The sequence below is a fragment of the Hypomesus transpacificus genome, chromosome 12 (genome assembly GCF_021917145.1).
Source record: "Hypomesus transpacificus isolate Combined female chromosome 12, fHypTra1, whole genome shotgun sequence".
Lineage (NCBI taxonomy): Eukaryota > Metazoa > Chordata > Actinopteri > Osmeriformes > Osmeridae > Hypomesus > Hypomesus transpacificus.
The window spans coordinates 8,513,436-8,536,504 of record NC_061071.1 but is presented as its reverse complement, the minus strand read 5'-3'; the positions used below and the strand labels follow the sequence as shown (position 1 = coordinate 8,536,504).

General features: G+C 44.0%; 1 protein-coding gene across 1 annotated transcript; it reads right to left on the bottom strand.

Moving 5' to 3' along the window:
- Positions 1-541: 541 nt before the first annotated feature.
- Positions 542-15,803, bottom strand: LOC124474744 (voltage-dependent L-type calcium channel subunit beta-4-like). Its single transcript, XM_047031150.1, has 14 exons — positions 15,719-15,803; positions 14,099-14,457; positions 12,892-12,975; positions 8,955-9,179; positions 8,661-8,783; positions 8,304-8,431; positions 7,229-7,247; positions 6,814-6,894; positions 5,694-5,752; positions 5,381-5,490; positions 5,134-5,285; positions 4,883-4,978; positions 4,544-4,729; positions 542-4,310 (listed from the first exon to the last, which is right to left on the bottom strand). The coding sequence occupies exons 2-14, from the start codon at positions 14,159-14,161 to the stop codon at positions 4,050-4,052; spliced, it is 1,587 nt and encodes a 528-aa protein (XP_046887106.1). The 5' UTR covers positions 14,162-14,457; positions 15,719-15,803; the 3' UTR covers positions 542-4,049.
- Positions 15,804-23,069: the final 7,266 nt, after the last annotated feature.

Genomic DNA, 23,069 nt, shown 5'->3' with positions numbered 1-23,069 from the left:
CAAATGCTCTAACGCGTAGCTATTCCCACCCTAATCTGTAAAAAATACATAATTATAAATTCTTGCTATCTTTTACCCTCCAATGTCCAAAGAAACAAGCATATTTATTTCAAAGGGGTAATGTGAATGTTTCTTTACTGATAAACAGCGCCATCGTGTGGGTAGTTTCTGCCTGTGCGAGAAACCACAAACCAAACAAAAAACACTTCATCCTGAGTATAGGCACAAGTGTTTCAATCACTAGCGGCAGAAGGAAGGAGGATTTACCACCAATTGACAAAAATGACCCTTTTTTTAAGATTTGGGAATCAAGACCAGGGTATCAGTTAAGCTGTGTGTGAGGATTGGCCATAGTAACTCTAAAAATAGGTTTTGGTGTATAATCAGGCCTACTATGAGTTACTGTCATTGTGTCACGTCTGGGGTCCTGCCAAAGTTTGATGATACGTGGAATGAACACAATCAAACAAAATGGAACAAGCTGAGAGGCTCATTTGTAGAACGACTCTTTTTATTTTGTAAAAGAAAACTTTAAGTCACTTCTAGTTTTGCCTTTGACACAATCATCTCCCATTTTAATTTTGTTTTCTTTAATTTGTTTTATAAATAAAAATGGAACATTATGCATGCAATACCGCATTAGCCGTTTAGTTTTCATCTTCCACAAAAAAATAAAAAGAACACAAATTCCCTTCGAGTTGTGATGAAGCTGCTTGGAAAAGGGTGGACGGCGGGAGAAGCCACAGCATGAAGCGATGTACACGGTTGCGGTTGCATAGTACATGGATTTCCTCATTTAAAACAGCATGCCTTTTGTATTGCACATTACTGAAACTTTGTATACTGAAACTTTGTGTTGTCTCAAGTGTCCCACAAGGGTCATGGTCATTTCAATGCGAGCACAAGTATACAGCAAATAGCATCTCTCAAAGACATTATTTACATTTATGTATTTATTATAAAAATAATCACCAGCAAAGATTTGTCTATTACTTTTTCTATATCGGGAATAAATGTTTGTCTTTTTTGTACATTTTTTTCTCCAAAGAAAAATCTTTTAAAATGTTTTCTGGTCTCTGGTCAGGAAGGAACCCATGTTTCTGAAAAAAATCTATTTATCATGAAACTTAATTGAGAGACAAAACTTTGGCCTCTTACATTTTATAATAAGTCTAAATAAAAATACAGGAACAGACACTTATTTAGAACCATTTTAGCAATGGAAAATGATATCTACACCATTCAAAAAACAATGTATTTTACCTTAATGTTCCATATTCAGGGAAAGGATTGGGGGTCAATTTTGTTTCAATTCAAGCTCAAGATGAAGTGAAAATTGAATTCATGAATTCAGTAGAATAGTTCCCTAATAGAAAATGGTGGACAATATTCCCTTTTATTGGAATAAAGAGAGGTAGCTGACCTAAAGGTTGCACTGGGTGACACTGTGTTCACCTCTCTGTCCAGCCCACTCTAATCACCTGGTCTGGAAGAGGTGAAAGTCGGTCTAAAATCCCTCTGATTGTCTGAAGCAGCCGAGCGGAATCTTGGTTCATTTGTTTTTTAGTTTTTTTTTAATGAACGGTGGCTCCCCATTCAATCAGTCAATCAATGCTATTTTGGCATGAGTCACAATATTACAGAGAAGCATGCTCATAAACAACAGCATATGTAATTGTATTATTTTTTTCTGCAATCTTTTGTTTTCAGTCAGTGAACAAACTAGAAAGAGACATTGACATGGGCAAGGAAATCAACTGGTTCTGGAAAAATCAGTGCCCTGACCAGACTTATATATTTGGAGCTATATCACAAACCCTATCATTTCGAGGTTCATTCTTGTTTTTAAGGCACCACCTTCCTCTGGTGCTACAAAAGTCACTACAGTACATCAACTCTATTTGAAGGAATTAAATACAAGACAGCTAACAAGGTAACTGCACATCTCTAACCATGCCTAAGAATACTCTGCTCAGGAACTCATTCTCCCAGTATGCATTGTTCTGCATACAGTAAGCATTAGCAGAGGGGACCCCATTTCCTTGACCAAACACCCATGCAGCCTGTAGCAGAGAAGACAGTGGTCCTGGAGTTGTTTGCATTTCTCTCTTCTAGCTCTAGCTGTCCAGAGGGCATTTTAACTCAGTGGCGCCCTCTATCTGAAGGTGTAAGGGCCTAGCTATCCCCTGGATCACTGGCCTGACTGTTTGCCACCTAGGAATCAGGTTCCAGTTTGACTGTAAACCTGCTCGTCCAGAACAAACCATATGTTTGAGACACACCGTAGGACATAAAGTGGTGCGTTCAAAACGGCGAGGGGTGTGACAATGTCTGGGTCCCGGGAATAGCAATGGAGAGACACCATCTGGTACCTCTGAACTCAGGAGCCAAACATCTAAGGGGAGAAAACATAGATGCCTAAAACAGAAAACCTGCTGTCATCTGTTTAATCATGCATCCAACCAACACTTGGGATTCTTTCATAAACCAGTCTTGATTGCTGCTTCAATACTATTTTCCATTACATACTTCAGGGCAGTCTCAAGTCACTGTTGGGACCAATGTATGTCCCACTGTCCATCATAAAAGGTCATCTCCTTTACTTTACAACACTGGGATATCACTACTGAAGGGAGCATGCTTTGCAGTAGGAAACATGCCATCAGAGAATGAACATGATGCAAAGGACCCTGGCAGGAAACAATCCCACATCAGTCAAGTGCTTTAAACTGGAACACAGGAAGCAGCAGAAAAGGGTCCTAGAAGCCTGACCCGAGAAAAGGGAACACGCCTGCTGTCCGGGCGTTGTCACAGTAATGCCTCCACAGGGCTTTGCCTCTATGCTTATCAATGTCAAATAAACCCAATACTGTTCTAAGGCTGGTTCCAAACTGCTCGCGTGACCTGAGCAAGTAATAAGGTGAGGGGATGCCGTTGGTTTCTCTGGAGATAAATCAACATTTCATGGCTGGGCCGGGGACGTCAAGATGCAGCTGTGCAGTGTTCCTCCTGTGGACCACTGTCCCTACAAGGTCTGCTAGCCCCAGCCCTGCTACTGCAGCCACTCAGCATCTGTTGTGATATGCTACTTTTCCTGGGGAAAAGGAGGTCCTAGAGGTCCAACTAGCAGCGGGCTGGGACATCTCCTCGTCTGAGACTGAGATCTCATCTAAGCTCATGCTAAGAGCGTCAACTCCAAAGAAAAATAACAAACAACCCAAAAACTACCCAAAAACGCTACACTAAGGGAAGACTGGCTGTCTTGTGACTTAGAATATATGAACCAGCGGGAAGCACTGGCCACCAAACCAACAATGTCCTCTAATCCCCTCCCCCCAAAAATCATTTGATATGAACTCAAATGGATCCTCCAAATCTGCAATATTTTTGTTAAAGGTGCAGAAACGTCTATTACAGATTTAGATCATTTAGATATGTAATCTGATGATGTCATTAGTGCTCTGTCAGCATGCAGCCAAGTGAAATGTTTGTTGATGTTTTTAAACAGCTCTTAGGAACCCGCGAAAACAGGCATCATTTCAGCAGTGGCTTCATGTTCTATGGTCTCTATCCAATACAGGGACCTCTCCATTATTTAGAGCCCTCTACACAAGTACCATAACACATCATCCATCTGTAACCATTTAAGCTAACAAGTATGTTGACAAAGAAAAAAACGACCAGATACTATACAACCACTGAATGATGTGTTGTTTGGGCACACGAATGGCAAATGTCCCGAAACAAAGACTCGGTCGTTGTAGCATTAGCGTACTTAGCATTGTTAACCTTTTGCTCATGCAGACTGATCAAGTGTTGATTGATAGGGGCACCCAAGAAATTTGAGAGGCCAAAGATGAAATGGTGGTGAGAGGCCAATATGTTCGATTCAGAATTCCTGAAAGAAAAAAAGCCAAAGCCTGAGTAAAACATATTTAAGAAAAACAAAAACATAATGGCACAATTTCTCAAGAGACAGCCATCTTGTGGCTATGCTGCTCCGGAACGGTGGGGGGGGGGGTTAGGCCTAGGTCAGGGGAGAGGAGAGCTCAGAGCCGGTGCCTGGTGTCATGACTGTAGCTGCCTGGAGAGCTACGGTTGCGGTGGGGCTTGTAGGCGTCCTGGTAGGGGTCCTGGTAATCCTGGTAGGGTTCTTGCTCCCGACTTTGCTGGGAGCCTGACGACATGCGGTTACGTCCCTTGTGCGCGCGCTCGTTGTGGTAGTTCTCGTCCGAGGTCATCAGGTTGCGCCGCTCGTTGGGGGTGGAGTGGTCTCCGGTGTGGTTGCTCTGTTTAATTCTTTGGGTCTGCTGATAAAAAGCACACAACGCAGCGTTTACACTCTTAAACTGTTGAACTGCATGCCAGTCTTTTCTTACATGGCCAACTCTCCACGTCAACATGTAGGGAAAGCTCTCTCTTGGAAGTCGCTTTGGATAAAAGCGTTTGCTAAATGAAGAAATGTAAATGTAATGTAAGCCCTTTGCTCCACGAGGCAGATCTCATTCTCATGCTCAAATGAACGCGGTTTTACCTGACTGACCTGCAGTCCAGAGATGGTGGTGGGGTACGGAGAGAGGGCAGTGGGGCCCAGGTTGCGCCCCAGCAGGGGGTTGAGGGGCGTGGCCAGAGATGTGTGTGTGGCCTTCCAGTAGGCCTCCAGGTACTCAGCCAGGTGTTCACACGCATCCTCCAGCTGGTTCTCATCCAGGATGATGTCAAACATCTCCTGTTGGGGGAGAAATCAAAGAAAAGCGGAAAGGGAGGGAGGCGGGACCGAGACAGGTAAGGTAAGAGACAGTGTCAATGTTTGCTTTTAAACAAATGGTGTGTGCTAGCCTTTTAAACATACACTATTCTATTGGAAGATTTGTGAACTCACCGGCGGACACTGAGCCAGTTTGTCAGCAGCTACTAGCTGCACGTTCAGGTGCTTGCTCTGAGACTTCCCTCTGGATTTGACCAGCCTCTGCAGCACCTGTTTGAAAACATCCGATACCATCCACTGCTATAGCATACCAACCAGGGCTGTATAGAGACACACGTCAGCTAACAACATCTAATGCTGCCATACATATTCACAAGAACTGCAAAGCCTTGTCACAGGCCTGAGTGTGTGTCTTGGCCCCTCACCTTTGGTGATGAGACCTTGACATGGACAATGATGGGTGCCAGTGAAGTCTTCAGCAGTTGGGCTGGGTGGTTGATGGTGTCTGCATCCAGGATGACCAACTGGAGAGACCTGGCCAGCTCGAATATCCTCTCGATCTCACTCTGTACCTCAGCTGGAGGGCGAGAGGCAGACAGGATGTTGGATACCGGAAAAGCCATAATCACAAAGTACTGTCGAATTCTGGATGCCTCAGGAATAATCATATACCCAAGCTGGATCTGGTGTTGGATCTCTCAATGATGGCCCTCTTGCTAGGATTGTTCAGAACAGACCTCTTGGCCAAGGATATGTCTGCTGTAACTCGTGTGATCGATATCCTGAAACGATTAAAAGATTCTGATGTGTTTAGCCATTCAGTGTAAACAGAGTTTTAAGGAAATAAACGAATGGAGTGTTTCTCTGGGCGCTCTCCAGGCATCCCTCGAAAGGTTTTAATAAGCATTGGCATCTGAGCGTAACCAAGATCCAAATCAAACTGCCACAGCGGCAGGAAGGACGGGGGGAGAGGCTTTCATCTTACCTTCCGTCGAATCGATGCTTGAGGAAGTCGAAGAGTGCTTTCTGCATCATGTCTGTCACCTGAACGAGACACCGGGGAGCCAGAGGAGACACACAGGGGGACAGAGAAAGAGAGGATTATGGGAAGGGAATGACAGAATGAGGGCGTCTTAACTTGCAAATATATACTTGAGATGTAGTAAGTGGGTCATGGAAAGATCCCCTGAACTCTGTGGCACGGTGCTCATTTCCGATGGTAACTTAAACATTGCTTGTTCATAAACAATGCTTTTGGTATTTCCACATTCAGCCTCAGGGAAAAACTAAACACACTACTGGCATATACTAAAATGACATGAAAAACACAGGAAGGCAATAGGTGATTCTGCAGTTTAAGCAAAATCACACCATCAAATATTTCAAATGAATAGAATTCAATTCAGAAGGGTTTTGTGATATGGTGTGTCCAAAAGTCCTGCATCGGGGCTGACTGGAGAACAGTCTAGACACACAAAGCAACGCTTCCAGGGGCTCTCCTCTCCTTTTTTCTCTTTCTAATTTCAAACCTTGCTCTACTTCTGATGCTGACGCGTTTGCACCCAGAAGGTTGTTACCGCGGCAACAGAGCACACTGGGGGATGAGGCGAGTGATTGCGTTCCCTACGTGCGAGGAGAGGAGAGAAAGGGGAGGAGGAAGAGAGAGAAGGAGGGGGGGGGGAGGGAGAAGAGGGGATGGAAGAGAAGGAGGGAGAATGGGAAGGAGGAGAGGATCTGGTTGAATGGTATGGGATACTTTCAAATAAAAAGGGGGATTTATGGCTTGAAATAGTAGTCTCCCTGCGATCATTCTGCCAGGCTTAGAATGCCTTGAAAAACATAAGGGAATCGTCCCTACCAAAACACAGAGTCTATTCAGTAACACTGCAATGCTGAAGAAGGAAACAAAGATGGTAGATTCACACTGAAACGCCATCCAGCCGTGAGAGGAGCTTCCCCTCGAGGAGACCCGATCCTCCTCCGCCACCAATCATTGAACCATAGTTCAATTGGCGCGCCAATCAGAGAGAGAGGAGAAGTCATGTGATCTGGGGTCAGCCCCGAGGGATGGGTCACGTGTCTCAGACATGTCTGCCGTTTCCCACCTCGTAACCCTTGAGGGAAGGTCCGACCAGCACCACAGGCCTCATGGAGGGGACCACGTCGTAGGGCGGGATGTGTTCAGTCTGTGTGGAAAATCAGTGGTCAGCAGTAGAGCAATCACAAAACGCCACGGATGGACAGTAACATTCAGGATGTGTTTAGAACTGCACGTAAGAGGGAGGTCAAGATAGGATGATTAAAATGGGTCGCGGGAGCCGGTTTGATCATAGAAACAGCAGTCGTTGGAAATGCCAGATGGGGATGAAGGATGGCTGATATTGAAAGAAACGTATGGCAACAGACCGGTATGGAGTTGAAACTGCTTGTTCTTTATTAGCTATGTGGAGATTCCAAGTCATGTTAACGGTCACAGGTCTCAGTGATGAAGATGATCAAGTATTACCATCACCAACTTACCACTTTTTGTTTCTGCTTTCCTGTGAAGACGAAAGAGAACAGAGTCGTCAATATCTGGACTCTTGTTAACCGTCGCCAACGATATTTAAGGTCAGAAACATCATGTTGTTATTCATCGGCGACAGACAATTCAAAACATGAACTTGCTTCGACACGTACAATCAATATATACTGTATCAGCAGTTAGCATGATGGAACACAATGGAAACAGTGCTGTCCTATGGCATAGTCACAAAGTCACATGAGGGAAGTTCAGGGAGCTCAACGTCTTGTCGTTGGTTTCACCCTGTGGTAAGCCCAGTCTCAGAACGCCTGCAGTCCTCAACTGGAGGAAGAGGAGGATGGGAGAATGGACACTATGGATCCACAATCATTCTGTGCTCTACGCATCAACACCCTTAGCCCTTAGCGGAGACATGGGAAGGCTTAAAACAGCTCGTTATCTCTCTCTGTCTCTCTCTTTCTGTCTCTCTACGTAGTCGTGGTTGCAGACATTCTAGCTCGGCTCTAAACTAGCGGAGGGCCCAGTTAGTGGACGTCCCCTCCCCGTGAACAGGCCCTCACCTGCTGAGGAGATGAGGGGTCTGATAGAAGCCGACACCTCATCCTCTACACTTGAAGACGAGTTCCCGCCAGACTTACTGGAAAAGACAAGAGGGGATAACAAGAAAAAACAGAACAGATCACAGCATTAATGTGGAAAACGGCACGACGCACTCAACCCTACCACCGGTTTTCTGAGGGTCAAGGTGTGACGTGATGACACATCAACCAACCCAAGATCCAACATCTAATTATATGCATTAGCTTTAAAAATGACCAGCCCGGCAGAGTGTATGGCATAAGCTTTAACTGCTACAAGTTACACAAACTAGGGGCGACAGTGGCTTCAAAACTGATTAGACATCCGAGACTGCAAAGCTGGAGCTGAAAGATCTACTCATTAAACCAATCATTTGAGTATCTCTATTCTGTATGAAGAGATGGGGAATCAGGTAAGAGCAGAGAGGGGAGGGAGAAGGGGGTAGGCTGGGAAAGCGTCCCCTGCCGGAGGTCCTAGGCAGGGCTCTCTTACCCTTGGACTCGGCCTCTCTTCTGCTCCTGCTGGATGCGAATGTTCTCCAGCTTCAGGGGGCTAGGGATGAAGCCGATCTCACAGCCCTCCTTCACCAGACGACCGATCCACCAGTCGTTGTTGAACTTCTGCACGTTTTATAGAGAGAGGGTGACCAGGGGGCCCGGGATACACACACTTTTATGAAAAGACCAGACCGGAAATCCTTTTAGCTACTAGCTGTTTTAAGCTAACTCAAGCAATGAGAGATCTGCACACTGGGCCATTTCACAATACTCATTCTCATTATCATATCGAAATGTTTATGCTGTCAGACCATTAAATGTCCCGCACATCACCCAACCCGAAGAGGCATACCTCCTTTATGTGAAGGAAGTCCTTAGCATCAAAGGAGATGGCAGTGGCAGGTACAGGCACATCCTCATCCAGAGCACCACAGTAGCTGACGTTGGTCTTCACAGCAAAGGCAACAGCTTTTGCCTGTGGAATTGCACAATGATCCACGTATTGTATATATTATTACACCATCACAGTGTTCTGCACTTACTACCCACATTAGCATACTGTACACTATCTAGCTGAAGCTATATGGCTATAAGTACCGAACAGCTATGAGGGCATTAAAAGGAATGATGACTGGTGCTAGCTCACCTTAGCTCTCTCCAGCTGTAAGGCGGCCTGCTGCTCTCTCTCCTGCCTGCTCTGGCCCTGGCCCTGGCCCTGGCCCTGGCCTTGGCTTTGGCTTTGGCCAGGGCCCTGTCCCAGACTTTGTCCCTGACCCTGGCCCGGGCCTTGGACCTGGCCCTGCACCTCCCGGTCCTCCTCCAGGGAGACATCCGAGTCCGATGGTCTGCTTGTGTAGGAATCAGCTGAGCCCTGGAAAGAGGAGACAGGGTCAACTATCAGCATCCCCAAACCTGCGCAGCTGTAACCTCTGCACCCCAGAACGCAGCCAAGAAAACAGCCGAGATGAAAACCCCCAAATTGAATACACCTGACGTTTACAATGTCTGAGGGGACATGAAAAGCTCCCATAACACGATGGGAAACCTTAAGCCTTCATGGAAGTTTGGGTCTTAACACAGACCATCATGTGTTACGGGTAGTGTCAGCAGAACTGTTTGTGAAACTTAGCTTGGTCATACATGCTACAGTTGCACTGTGCTAAAGTTTGGTCTGTGGGGGATGCCTCCTAATGATAATCCAATTGGGGAATTACATAAACCCAAGTCAGGGAATTGGTAGTGTAGTCAATACTGAAGAAGACAAAGTCTCACAGTCGGCTAAAAAACAAAACACGCTAGTAAAAGCTAAGCACTTTTTTTTTTTACCACAGCTATCTCTTGGGCTTCCTAGAGGCTCTATTGGATTGTGTGTATTCAATCACAAAGTGCAGGGTTTGGGAAACAAAACTGTAGAGGTTTGCTTAATTTGAAGATTAAATTGAGTTTCTTAATACAATATACATTTAGAGCATGAAATCAGGCATCTCATGGGTTTAGGAATAGGTATGAGGTCACCCTGGGTATGTACTAGCTCAACACTGCATTATTTGGAACACAAGCATTTTATCATGGAATTTCACACCATACTGATCTGAAGTCTCCCAGGATTAGATGTCTTTTAGCACACACACACAAACAAAAAGTGTTCTTCATCCAGTTATTCTGGTTCAGTGTTTCAGTAAGCATTTTTATTTTCACGCCCCCAAATTCTCTCACAAAACAATTCTGTCAGTCCTAATGAGTACACTTTGTGTCTTATTAATCCTTAGGGAATGACCAAACCAAATGTGTTTCATTGTGACGAGGAATAGGTAGTTTGACGGTTCCTTTTGAGTAGTCAGCGCCATGTTTTAGAACAGGCATCCACCAGAGCACCTTCGACATGTGACTCATCTACATCAGACTCCAGTGTATGACATCACGATGCACGTTTCTCTCTGTCTTGGCCAGTGATATATAACATACTGATGATTGAGAGAAAAAAAGACATTGTCCCCTTGAATCTAAGGCAATAGGTGCACCTTTCTTCTCTCAAATATGATGTGCGAGAATTCATTATGCAGTCACAACGTTATACGCGGACAGAACAATGGGCCTGGGGGGGGGGGGGGGGGGGGGTTATAGAAATGTACATATACACACCGTTCTGTCATTCTCTCACAAAATAAACCAAGGGTCTATTTTCACGGTGTGATGTGTTAAATGGCTCCTCCTGTCTATAACGTGGTCCAGGCCATTCAGATGGGCTTGTGCCAGAATGCACCTAAATTCAGGATATTTAGCGGACACCGACACACACGTAATCATGGATCACACGCTCACGAATGTGCCCACACACGTCAGTCGCCATTTCCCTCCAGTGCAACCCCCCGCCACCCCACCCCCAACCGCGGAGCTGATCCCCCCCCCCCCACGACCGCTCCGTAACGAGCCGCCAGCTAGCGCTCCGGAGGCTCCGTGGAAGTGTGTGCATCACAGCTGAGCCACCTCCATCGACAAACATACGCTTGTACACACACGCACGTACACGCACACACACACACAAATGCCATATATCTGAGGCTGCTGCCACCCCCTCCCCTCCCCCCCTCACCTGCCCCCCTCACCCCCCCCCCCCCACTCACCGCCTCCGAGTCTTCAAATCCATGCAGGTACAAATTGTCATACATGGAGGTTTGCTATTCCGAAAGCACCTCTAGAAGAATAGAGAGTGGAAGAAAAAAGCAAGAGTGCGGGAGGAGAGGGAGGAGGAGGGAGCCACCACAGAAAAAGGGATGGATGGGGATGACGATCCCCTCTCTCCACAGCTCAAAAATAAATAAATAAAAAAATTAAAATCCCTTCCGATAGAGAAAGAGAGCAGGCCCTCGCTGGTGATCCAAAGGCCTGATGTTCGATGGATGTGTGTTTGCCCCAAGCCCATATGCGGCTGGCTCACATTATAGGGCAGTACAGCTCTCCCTTAAGGCAGCCCAATCCTGACATTTCATCAGCCTTCCAAATACACCGAGCAGAGCAGAGCAAAGCAGCACAGAGAATCCTTCCTCAATATCAGCCTGATGACAAAGCCAATGTGCCGGCTGCTGATTGGCTAGCCAGCCCTCCACTCAGCATGGATTCACACTCTCCTCTCCTTGACTGGGGGTAAAGGAAGAGGGGGATGACTGTGCTGGGAACAGCATCACTCTCCCCCTCTTTCTAGCTCTCTCTGTCTCTGTGTGCCTCTCTTTTTCTCTCTAGCCATCTGCTTCTTCTCCTTAATGCGAGAGAACACGAATATCCTTTTTACAAATGACATTCATACACTACTTATGTTAGATATGTCATGATGATCATGTGAATGATCACTTATCTTATCTATCTATATATATATATACATATATAGATATCTATATATGTATATATATATTTAAGTATAGTATATGCCTACTATATATTACTGTAATTCTAGACAGGAGGAGGATGTATGCATATATACAGAATGCATACCATATCATAATTTGGAATGTGTCTTTCCATCTCTACCCTTTTGTAATGATATAATCAACACTGTTTAAAGAGAAGACACATATAATACTGTGATAGAGTATGTGATATGTAATCTAACATAAACCAGGGCTTTTCAACAGTTCTAGGAGATGTGCCTGATTCAGTTTACCCCAGCTCTGACCCTAACACTCTGACTGTAATCAACTCATTATAAGAATCAGGTATGCTGGATTATGGTTGAAGCATACCAGGATGGTGGCCTGCCAAGGACAATGTTGGAGAGCACTCAACTACAGCTTAGGTACCTACTTCAAGGAAGAAGAAAAAAACATTTATTTGCTAACCAGTGGAAGAATTCTGAGCTAAAATACAATAAACATACTCTGTCATTTACTGACTTGCACGGACATCTTGGGTCAATAAAGTACAAAGAAGACAGTGAACCAGCTCCCTTGGTAATTTTACCCGGATCACCAAATGGCTTCACCTGGGCGCGACTGTGTAAGGCAGCAGGTTGAATGCAGAAGGTATAACGAATGGGAACAGGCAAAAGACAGTGGAAGCATATTGGAGACCTAGAGACATAGGTGGATGAATGTTACTTAGAGTGACAAGCCTCTTGGGTTTTGGCAGTGGGTTACAGCACCAAAGTTCATCAGCCAAGTATTTAATGAAAGAGGGCCTTTTCCAACCGAGCCACCCCTTTAGAGTAAGGTTACATGAACTACCATGTAACTGTGTCGTAAAAACATTGTAGGTACATAGGAATTGCTATGTAATTAAGTGTTAACTGTTTAGTTTCTTACAAACATGTAAGAAGGCACCGCATGGGGGAGGGGTATAATGGTTGTTAGGGGATGTTGTAAAGGGACAGTTGAAGGTCACATTACAAGAACAAGTATGACGTTACTGTAACATCCACTTACCTCTGAAAATCCCAACCACCCAGATACTAAATTGCACCGGTGAAATCTGTAATGCTAAACCTGTTGTTAGCACGGCTATCGATATGGAAGTGCATGGTAGTTGACATGTTTTACAGTCATGTGAAGTGTTTCCCCACGGGTGGGTGGATGGAAGTAGCAGGGCTGCACCTGTCTGAGGATGAAGCTGGTGGAGGTGGTGCTGCCGTCGGATCTCTTCAGTCGGCTCCTCCTGGAGTAAGTCCCTCTGTTCACCTGTGGGGGACAACAAGCAGCCTTAGGAAGGACATCCATCCCTCTCTCTACCCAGGAGGAATACCCTCCCAGAAAACATCAACGAAACATGCCCACTTCTCATTCAAATGACCCCCTTATAGACTCCGGCATTTTTAAGAGCAGTAGGTAAGAGAACCATGAAGTTCGGATCCACCCTAACAACCTTCATGTGCAGATGGCTGTACAGCCCAGTAGGTTGGGATGCTGTGCAGGCTAGGAACCTGTGGTGCTCGTTAGCTGTGGTTGTTGCCTGCAGAATGCCTGGGGAGAGGGCCTGAAAACCCTTCCCCCATGCCCAACTGGACAATGCCAACTCCCATCATACATGGAAGAGGTAAGGTAAGGGTTCATTTGGCAGTTGGGGGTGTACTAACAGTTTGTGAAATTGTCAGATTTCAATTGGAAGTTTTCAGATTCTGTAGCTGTGGCAAATATAGGATTGGCCTACGGGTCTTTTTCTGTTTTAATGATATTAAGACATGCAAAACAGCCAAATATAGCATAACCAATCCTTTGAGAGTTGGGTTAATTATCTAACAGTGATGTGTTCCATTTATGACCAAGTCTCCTGAGTTAGTGACAATGTCACTGTTTTAATGTCAGAACCTACTTCTCTAAATCTATTAAACAGGGCCACATTAACTAGGTCACCCTTCTCACTAGGTGCCCCTTTTCTCCTCAACATCTGGTTGTGGCATCAGCTATTGTCCAATACGAGCACCTCGCCAAAAACGAAACCCTATCGGCTATGTATATGAGGATTCTCTTCTGGGAATTAAGATATCACATAACTGCCACAGCACTATTTCTGAAAATGTTAGCATCAATAAAACAAATTATGATTAACTTAAATATAAATTATATGATAAGCATTACACATGTTGCCTTTCCTACATCGAAAAGCGTGGTTTCTGAGAGCATGCAATGTAGTTTATAAAGAAAGCTACAGATAAACCTTGAATTTTCTTTACCACTGTGAAAAGGACGAGAAACTTGCATTATCTATCTGTTATAAAGTGTCAATATGTTGACTGGCTTTCAGACAGACAAACTAAAACAAACCAACTCATATGCGCATCTATTACCCTCAGATTTGACCTACCTGAAAGATGGGCGCTTGGATGCCTTCGCCGATCTTGTTCCGAATGTAGATGTGTCGAGACATTTCGGCCAGGACATCGGTCCAAAGGGGTGGTTGGCTCTCTGGACCAGCCCAATGGAAGTGCGGCGGGTTCCGAACTGCTTGCTCCAGCTTCAATCACCTGGATATAGCCTCTGAACAAGAGTGCTTCTGCACTACTCCGCGAATAGTACCGATCCCTTGCTCATTACCTTGTGACAGGTGTTCACAGCGCGCACGGTGGTCCGTTGTGCGTACTGCTCGTGCCACTCAGAAAACATGTGAAAGGAGCTGCGCCGATTGTTCTCCTGCAGTCTCTTGAGATTAAATCACTCTGTACCCTGTGGGGCATTTTCAGATGTAGGGCAGCAATGACACAAAAATCGTGAATATTAAGGGCATTGAGTGTTTAAGAAGTTAATCTGTCTACACTGAGAAGATACACATTTTAAGCAACGTGGACAGTTCAGAGAAAAACCTCTGTTCTTCAAAGACATTTAATAACAATGGTTGAGGTTACTTTATCATATATTTAAATCAAAATACATTTTAATGTAAAAAAGAACTCCTCTATTGCACTTTACGTAAAGAAGGACTACCTGTCACCAGAAGAGGTCGCTCTCTTGCTACGTAGCCCACTACAGTACGTCTACATCAGGGGTGTCGAGCTCCGGTCCTCGAGGGCCGCTGTCCTGCATGTTTTAGATGTTTCCCTGATCCAGCTCACCTGATTCGAATGAATGGTCGTTATAACAACCCTTTTAATTGAATCAGGTGTGTTGGAGCAGGGAAACATCTAAAACATGCAGGACAGCGGCCCTCGAGGACCGGAGTTCGACACCCCTGGTCTACATCGTGTAGAAGTGTTTATTTTGAAAGTCAAAGTGTAATCAACATTTACATCAGTAGATGGCGTCAGAGTGTGAAAATTACTCTTTCGCATCCAGCATGTGGTCTGTCAACTTCAGTCACCTAACCCCCTTAGGATTTCATCTATGCTCCACCTTATCAAAATACCAATAAATTACTCTCTGACAGTGATTCTATCGTCCATCTCAGTTTGAGACAAATATGCGACTAATGAAAAACAGAGATATCGCAAGGAGAGAAAGTGTGATAGAGCTTGTCTTGTAGCCTGGAGAGCTGTACCTGCACAGTATGAGAGTAGAGACTTTTGTCCTAAAATAAGACAATGTTTATCCAGCAATGGTTCTGCATTTAGGATACCTTAGTTTATTTTGAGACCAATATACTCTTGTGGAGAACTTGGAGAGGTTCACTACAAATACACAGCTTCTCCTCAACTCAGTGTTCACATGGGAAGACTACCTGGAAAGACGGTGGACTTAAAGTGAACTATTCATAGCAGAACCTTTTCTTCTGCAACTTTAATGTTGGACAAAAAGCACTTTGTACTGTTGATTGCACCCCATTACTGAACCAGTTCTCTCTCTCTCTCTCTCTCTCTCTCTCTCTCTCTCTCTCTCTCTCTCTCTCTCTCTCTCTCTCTCTCTCTCTCTCTCTCTCTCTCTCTCTCTCTCTCTCTCTCTCTCTCTCTGTCACACACACACGCACACAATTTCACTTAAAATCTGAGCTTACCTGAGCGGTGAACAGGTGTTGAGTGTATCCTATTTATAAGAAAAATCTTCCACTCTCCTTCCATTTCTTCATCCATTACCAGTCCTCAAACACTTGCCAAGTTGCTCTCTCTCTCTCTCTCTCTCTCTCTCTCTCTCTCTCTCTCTCTCTCTCTCTCTCTATCTCTCCTTCCTTTCTCCTCATCCCTTCCTCCTTTACCGTAACCTCACACACATCTGCAGCTGTGTCATGGTCCATTGACATGGTTTGGTATGCTCGTGTTTTGTGACTGTGAATGAAATTGTGTATTTATGGCTCAAGAAGCATGAGTAACCTGTTGAACTCAAACGTTGGCTGAAGACAACAGTGACCTATAATGTGGTAGAGGATGAGTTGAAAATGTCATAGTGGTGACATTAAATTTACATTTGACATTTATTCATTTAGAAGACGCTTTTATCCAAAGTGACTGACAAGAAAGAGCTTTTCAAAAAGTGCATCGGTCAATGATCATAAACAACGAGATTTGAGCCCCAAAAACATTGCGGGTAGCCAAAACATGAAGCCTACATTGTGAAGAGCAAATAAGTGCCAATGGGTAGAACCAGGAAAGCATGCAGTTACAGTAAACAAATTACAATTAAACAACGTGATCCCCAAAAGTGCCAGAGTGTACCTGGAGGAAAGCAAGCAACAATAATATAATTCACAACGAGTACAAGTAGTTAAATCAGTTACAACTAACCAACAAGTGCAACAAGTCCCTTAATAAGTGTCATTGTGACAAAAATGTCATGGGGTCACAGACCGGTTTTAGTTGATGCATTCTATGGTTCTTCTGACGTGATTTCTAAGCTTCTGAAAAGCGCATTTAAAGGTATTGACACCTTCTCCACAGACATTGAGACGAAAAAAGTATTGGTTGACACAATTTTGCTGCCATACAAAGGAATCTGTCCCCAACAAAACACTATACCCACAGAGCCCTGAGCTGAATCTCAGACAGCATCTCTAAGAGCAAGGACTTTGGCAGCATTGAAACATAACACACAGGACTCATTTACCTTGTAGCTTGTAAAAAACCCTCTCTCTCTCTCTCTCTCTCTCTCTCTTTCTCGCTCTCACTCTCTCCCTCTCCACTGCTCTATCTTGTCTCTAACTCACTCTATCTCCTTCACTCGCTCTTTTTTACTCCTGCCTCTTGTTTAGTCCTATTCTTTTACTGCACTCTGATTCATGTTGATGACCTTTTGCAGGAAATGAAAATCACACCATAAAAACGACAGGCATCTCACCACCTCCCTGCTGTCATTACAGCCCTCCAGACAGGGGTTGCAGAGTGTGATCGTGACTCAGGTCACTCAGGTCCTGATGAAGGGGAACAAAGCAGCTGTCTTTGTGTTCCGCCCCACAGCTTCACTCTTGCTCTGGAACTAAGGGTGGAAGAGCTGTGTCATGATACTGTCTGAATCTCTCTCTCTCTCTCTCTCTCTCTCTCTCTCTCTCTCTCTCTCTCTCTCTCTCTCTCTCTATCTCTCTCTCTCTCTCTCTCACACACATACACACACACACTTTCTCTCTCTGTCTTTCTCTCTTCCTCATTTTCTCTGTCACTCCACCTCTCTCTCTCTCTCTCTCTCTCTCTCTCTCTCTTTCTCTCTCTCCGCGTGACCCTATCTGCAAAGGCAAAATAGAGCCAAATGCTCTGTCAGAGCACACCATGGGAGATCATTGAATAGATAATCCACAGGAAATACATTCACATTAGAGCCAAACATCACAGAAACACAATCTATTACTGTAAGCTTTTTCGTCTAATTAACAGAATTGATCTCAAATCCCAAGAGAGCACCTAATGAGATGTCATGGAATATGTAGTTAGAGGATAAATCCCCCAGACTGAGCTGCCTTTAAGTGATACCTTTACATGTAATATGGTTGTAATTATTCTGCAAAGAAAAAGACTCCTTACTACAATTCACATATTGTCTTGAGGAATTATGTCTTCACAAGTTAAGAGAAAGTTTGATCACCCAAATCCGTTAACAAGCGGATGCTGAGGAGCGGATTAGCCGACTTTAAAAGGGAGGATTAAGTTGTTTTTGCTCTATTTTATTTCAGTGGGGTTACTCATGTCATCGTGTCACCATGTTTTATCGACCAACCAGAATGTCTGCTCTATGTTCAGTGTCGTACAAAGAGCCACACCTGAGAATTGAGTCTAAGTAGCAAAGCTTTAACCAGTCTGACTGCAACCCAGCCTGTGTCCATGCCCACAATGACCTCATGAAAAGAAAACAAAAAGTGATTTAATAAAGGACACTGCTGGCTCATCCTGTGCACTCAGCCTCAATATTGGCACCATAACATGCTGGTAATCACTCATAACGTTTCACCCACAAGCAGCTGGGTGAGCCTGTCGCCTCAACACATTGCAAGGCTGCTGTGTAACGCTGGCACGGCTACATCAACACCATGCTGATGGTCGGCATTCAGGGTACAAGAAGGGATTGTGTCATAGTACGCGATTCACCCGCGCTAAAAGGTTATCAACTCCTCCCTTTTGATGATTTTAACATCAGACTTGAACAAATTCATTCATCAGTAGCTTTTAATGTTTGTCCTAAACTTGATGCTAAATGCTAAATGTAGAAATACAGAAGAGAAAAAAAACCCTTGAGATTACTTTTTTCCATGGCCATGGAGCAACAGTCCATTCAGATGCTTTATGGAGCCTTCTGTCCCTGTAGAAAACAGTGTTTTTGAATGTATGGGCAAAAACCTGAATGAACAACCCTTTAAGTGCACGTGAGTGCATCCTTCAACCCCAGTTGAATATTTATGGCCCTGTGCTCCAGTTTGAACTTGAGTGCCAAAAGCCAGAAGATGAAGAAGAGGGTTGGATGTGTACTTGTAAATGAGCCCTCTGCAATCCAGCTTTGAACTGCAGTGACACATCTACCTACTGTAGTTCTGACTTTTGACATGAACATGTACGGTTAGTCGCAAACACACATACATGCATGTTCACAGAAACAGATACGCAAACACACAAAAGAGCTCCGACGCTTACAAGAGCTGGTGCATTCTATTTATGATACCAGTACCAGACAGCTTTAAATGCAATGATCCATTGTAAACAAGGGGTGATGGCCTGCAAGTGTTGGATCACCAGCATCTCGGTCGGCCTTGTTGTCCAACTGATGTCATCGGCGAAGTTCCCTGAGGTCCTGGTCTCCCTCTGCCAAGCCCATTCAGACACCCTCCCATTCCATTTACCAGGTAATTAGAGGGGCTAATTGCTTGAGCGCTGTAAATAGAAAACCCATTAAGCCTCTAATACTCACTGCCAAGTGATCAGAACGTGGTCTGGTCCCATTGTTTACTTAATGGATATTGAGAACGATCAAATGGAACTTGGTCCAACTCTCTGACCTTCCACCGGTGCCTTCTAGAAAGTTCTGAGCCCCCAGTGTTTGTCTGGCACCGAGCGATCTGGAGTTTATTAAGAAGGGATCTCAGATGTACAGGAGAATGGATGATTCACACTAAGGTTTTTGTTTGTTCTGATCTTTTGATATCAGACTTTGGATTCCCAGATGGCTTGCCGTGTTAGAGAGCTGAGGCCTGAACAATTTTGCATCGCGTCATGGTTGCATGGATGTGAATGTGTCTATGAATTTGTTATAAGATTCCACTTTATATGTATCGTCAGTGCTTATGAATTCAGTGTGTATGAACGTATATAAATATTTATGAATGAGAATATGTTTGGTAATATGTTTGAAAGAATATTGTCCAATTTTTATTTCCTGTGGTTATTTTGTCTGTGAGTTTCTCATCTGCTCATGTCATTTTTGGTCATGTTTTTTTGTTTTGTGTGGAACCCAGGAAGTGCAAATGTTCTGGATCCCAATAAAATCTTAAATTGTTACCGCAGGGCCCCGGGTTCAATTTCAACTGGGATCCTTTCCTGCATGTCTTCCCCTCTCTCTCTCCCTGTTTCCTGTCTCTCTATCCAACTTCATCTATAAATAAAGCAGGCAAAAGCCCAACATTTATATTTAAAAAATTAATATGCCGGTAGATAAATGTGTGTCTGTTTATTTGTGTGTGTGTGTCCATGTGTTTTTGGAGGGGAAACATGAGAATGCTATAACAACATGCGACCACTCAAAGCTTCCTCTGGAAAATAATGTAGTCTCATGCTAGCCCCATGGAATGCTCTAATGCTGAGGGACACGACCATGACTAAACACTGCCAAACAAAAACAGCAGTAAGTTTTCCAAAAATGTCAATTCTGGCCGGGGACCAACAGTTACATCCAGATTACCTTGTTAGTTTTATATCAATTATTTCTCATTTCCCAAACAGGAAAGTACTCCACTGTCACTTTACTGTAGTTGAGAGCTGGGCTTGAAGGCTGAAGTCCTGGCCTTTGTGTATCACTGATAGCAGAGCAGGGTTATGTGAGTCAGTAATGCAGGCCCAGAGCTACAGTGGGAGGCAGTTCGTTTGAGCATGTCCGGCTGGAACCTCTAAGCCACCTGCCCATGTGTCTATGGGAAACACAAACAGTGGATTAGGGCCTTGTCCACTGAGAGCTGAATTTCCAAGAATCAGGCCTGACATTCTCTTTTATCCCACGGGAGTGCTAATTCCATCGGCAGCGTCAGGCTTCGATAACTTTATGCCAGTGTGATGAATTCATAAAGGACTTGTTCATTGTAATTCTGTGAAATAACCAATCTTTGAACGGAAGAAAAAAAGATCTGAAACATAGCTCTTTTGTAAGATATTTCCAGGGTAGTTAACCTACTATCCATTTCTACTTTCTCAATTAACAAAACATCAAGTATCAAGCTTGATATTCAGGCTTTCTATATTGTTAAATTGATTAGTTAAGAGAACAACATCCATTCTGAGAAAAATAGAACTATTATCTTACATGACACACTGTATTTGCATCACCTTCTAAAACTTTGTAGGGTTGATTGTTGAGGTTGAGTGAACCGGTCAATAATTCACGAATAAACATCCCTGTCACTGCCTTATGAATAATAAATACAAACATTCTTAAACAAAATGTTGAATGCAAAGCCATTGGACGGCTCACTTGGACCTAAGACCTCTTCTTCAGATGTGTAAATTATTAAAAAGTAGAGGGATGGGGGAGGGGGGGGGGGGAGACACTTAAAATGGAGCAACCTCTGTCCTCACACTCTCTCAGCCAATCTAATTCAGGTGAGTGAACAGTAACCATCCAAATAGTAATTATCCGGGGCAGATTTCGTCAGATTTTTTTAACACAAGGAGTGAATGAAAATAAGGAAGCATACACTCAGGTTTGTGCATGCTCATGAAGTGCACATAACCCCACACACAGATGGAGTAGATAACAGCATGAGCCCCTGCAAACTCGTGGAGACAGTCACTCTTGGTGCACTTTCTGCAGTTTCAGGGATGTGTCATCCCTATCAGTCATTAGCTAAATGAATGACTAAATGTCTTGTTTCTCGCCCGAATGCAAACCCTGATGAACAAACAATTAGGATTATTTATAAAAGAGTGACAATAATGTTGGATGTTGGTCAATGACCATGATACAACATTAAGTGCTGGTCACGTGAGGGGCCAGTCAGTTTCCACTTGGCAGAATCCGACTGTGCCTGTTTTACTGTCTACTGTGGAGACAAAATCAATGCCAAAGCCTCCAATGTCAGATTCTCAACACTCATCAGTTTGGAAACAGCTACACAAAATTCTGTTTACAGTGCACTTAAAGAGGGTGGACATTGGGACATAGGGGTTGGTGTGTTTTTGTAATCCATCAGCCCAATCAGTCGATTTTCTCTGAAGTCTTTACTTAAGAATACGTTAAAGTGGCACTTTAACGTGCGATTTAATCGGCCCTGCAACAGATCGGTGAGAGTGATGTGGAGTTTATCTTCCATTTGAACCAGATCAGAAAGGGCGTTCAATAAGTTGAGCATGAGAGGAGTACACCTGCTCTATCAGGTCGACTTCACATCCTCTGATGTACAAGGTGTAGTGGAACAGGGTAGACAGGTTGACGGACGGATAGACAGATGAAGCCACAGCAAGGTGATGCAATAGGCGGTAACTGAGCTACGATTAGAACTAAAGGGAGCGCGATGAGAAGGGATGCTTGCACCCGTAGAACTGAGCAATGAGGACAGGGATGAAACCAGCCCAAATATGCTTTCCTTCTTCAAAGGCTATGAGAATATTTTAACATCCCGAAGGGTTTCCTGCACGGTTGGGCCTTGGGTCCTACTGCAGTGAGACAGAGACCTCGTGGACAAAGGCTCAAAGGTGTCCTGTAGGCTTGTGTTCCAATGAGGAATCTACATCAGTGGTACAAGACATACATGTCTACATTGATTTCACTTGTTTGCTGTTGTTGTGCCACAAATTATAACCAAATTATGTTTCGTAGAATGGCTAACCAGTGATACGCTAACTATAGATAACAATAAAAAAGATCATTTGAAAGACATGATCAGAAAGTACATTTGAAAAGACATGATACAGATGCAATCAGCTAATGCAGGAAGAACCTGTATTAGAGGAGATGAATAAAAGATGTATTTCCCCAAATGGGTCCAGACCCTGGCCACGTGACTGTTTCTGATTTTTGAGGATGACAGAAGAGCCAAGTATCCAGAGCTACAACTGTCACCGTTTTTGATATAACTGTTGAACAGTATTCCTTTGGGTCTGGCATAATACACATTCACAACTGCTGTTTGTCGAGTCAGCAGCCAGGGATTATAAACTGCCACTCGCTGCATATTTATGGGTAGCCAGGACTGGGAATGAGTCATACATGAGTGGGAAATGGAGATGAGAGTGAGATGTCCACTTTTGAGTTTGTTGTTTGTTATCCAATCAAAGGTTGCCTTGCACCCTTTGCCTATTGCACCCTGTTTGTGAGAGTCCAGTTAGTTTTTTTTCAGATACTGACCAGCCTATCTAACTTGTGACAGGGGTGTGTGAATTACCAATCGTAAGTATGGTCATCAAATACTGTATATATTGTTCGTCCACCTAATAGAGGACATTGAGGGGCATTGCAGTTTTCTTGTACTGAGACTTCCCTGTTGCTTGAGAGAGGCATTCCTCCCAAACCTGGGAGAGCTTTGTACTGGCTGCTGCTTGAGGATTCAGCTCTTTTGTATTTGCAGGTTCACAAAGCACAAGTGCCACATTTCAAGACGTTTTACCAGAGAGATCTTGAGTTATTGGGAATAATAGGTTACTTGAAAAAGAATACTAACAAACACAATTCTAGGAATCCTAATAATTAGGAAGAAAGTTTAAATGTTTATAAACGTTATTTTCTGTATT

Bases quoted from the DNA above. Each gene is read 5' to 3' on its own strand.
- LOC124474744 (XM_047031150.1), bottom strand. From the start codon at position 14,161: ATGTCTCGACACATCTACATTCGGAACAAGATCGGCGAAGGCATCCAA. The intron at 5,491-5,693 runs GTAAGATGAAAG...TAATCGTTTCAG, and splicing joins AAGCATCGATTCGACGGAAG to GATATCGATCACACGAGTTA. The intron at 4,730-4,882 runs GTGAGTTCACAA...CTCCCCCAACAG, and splicing joins AACTGGCTCAGTGTCCGCCG to GAGATGTTTGACATCATCCT.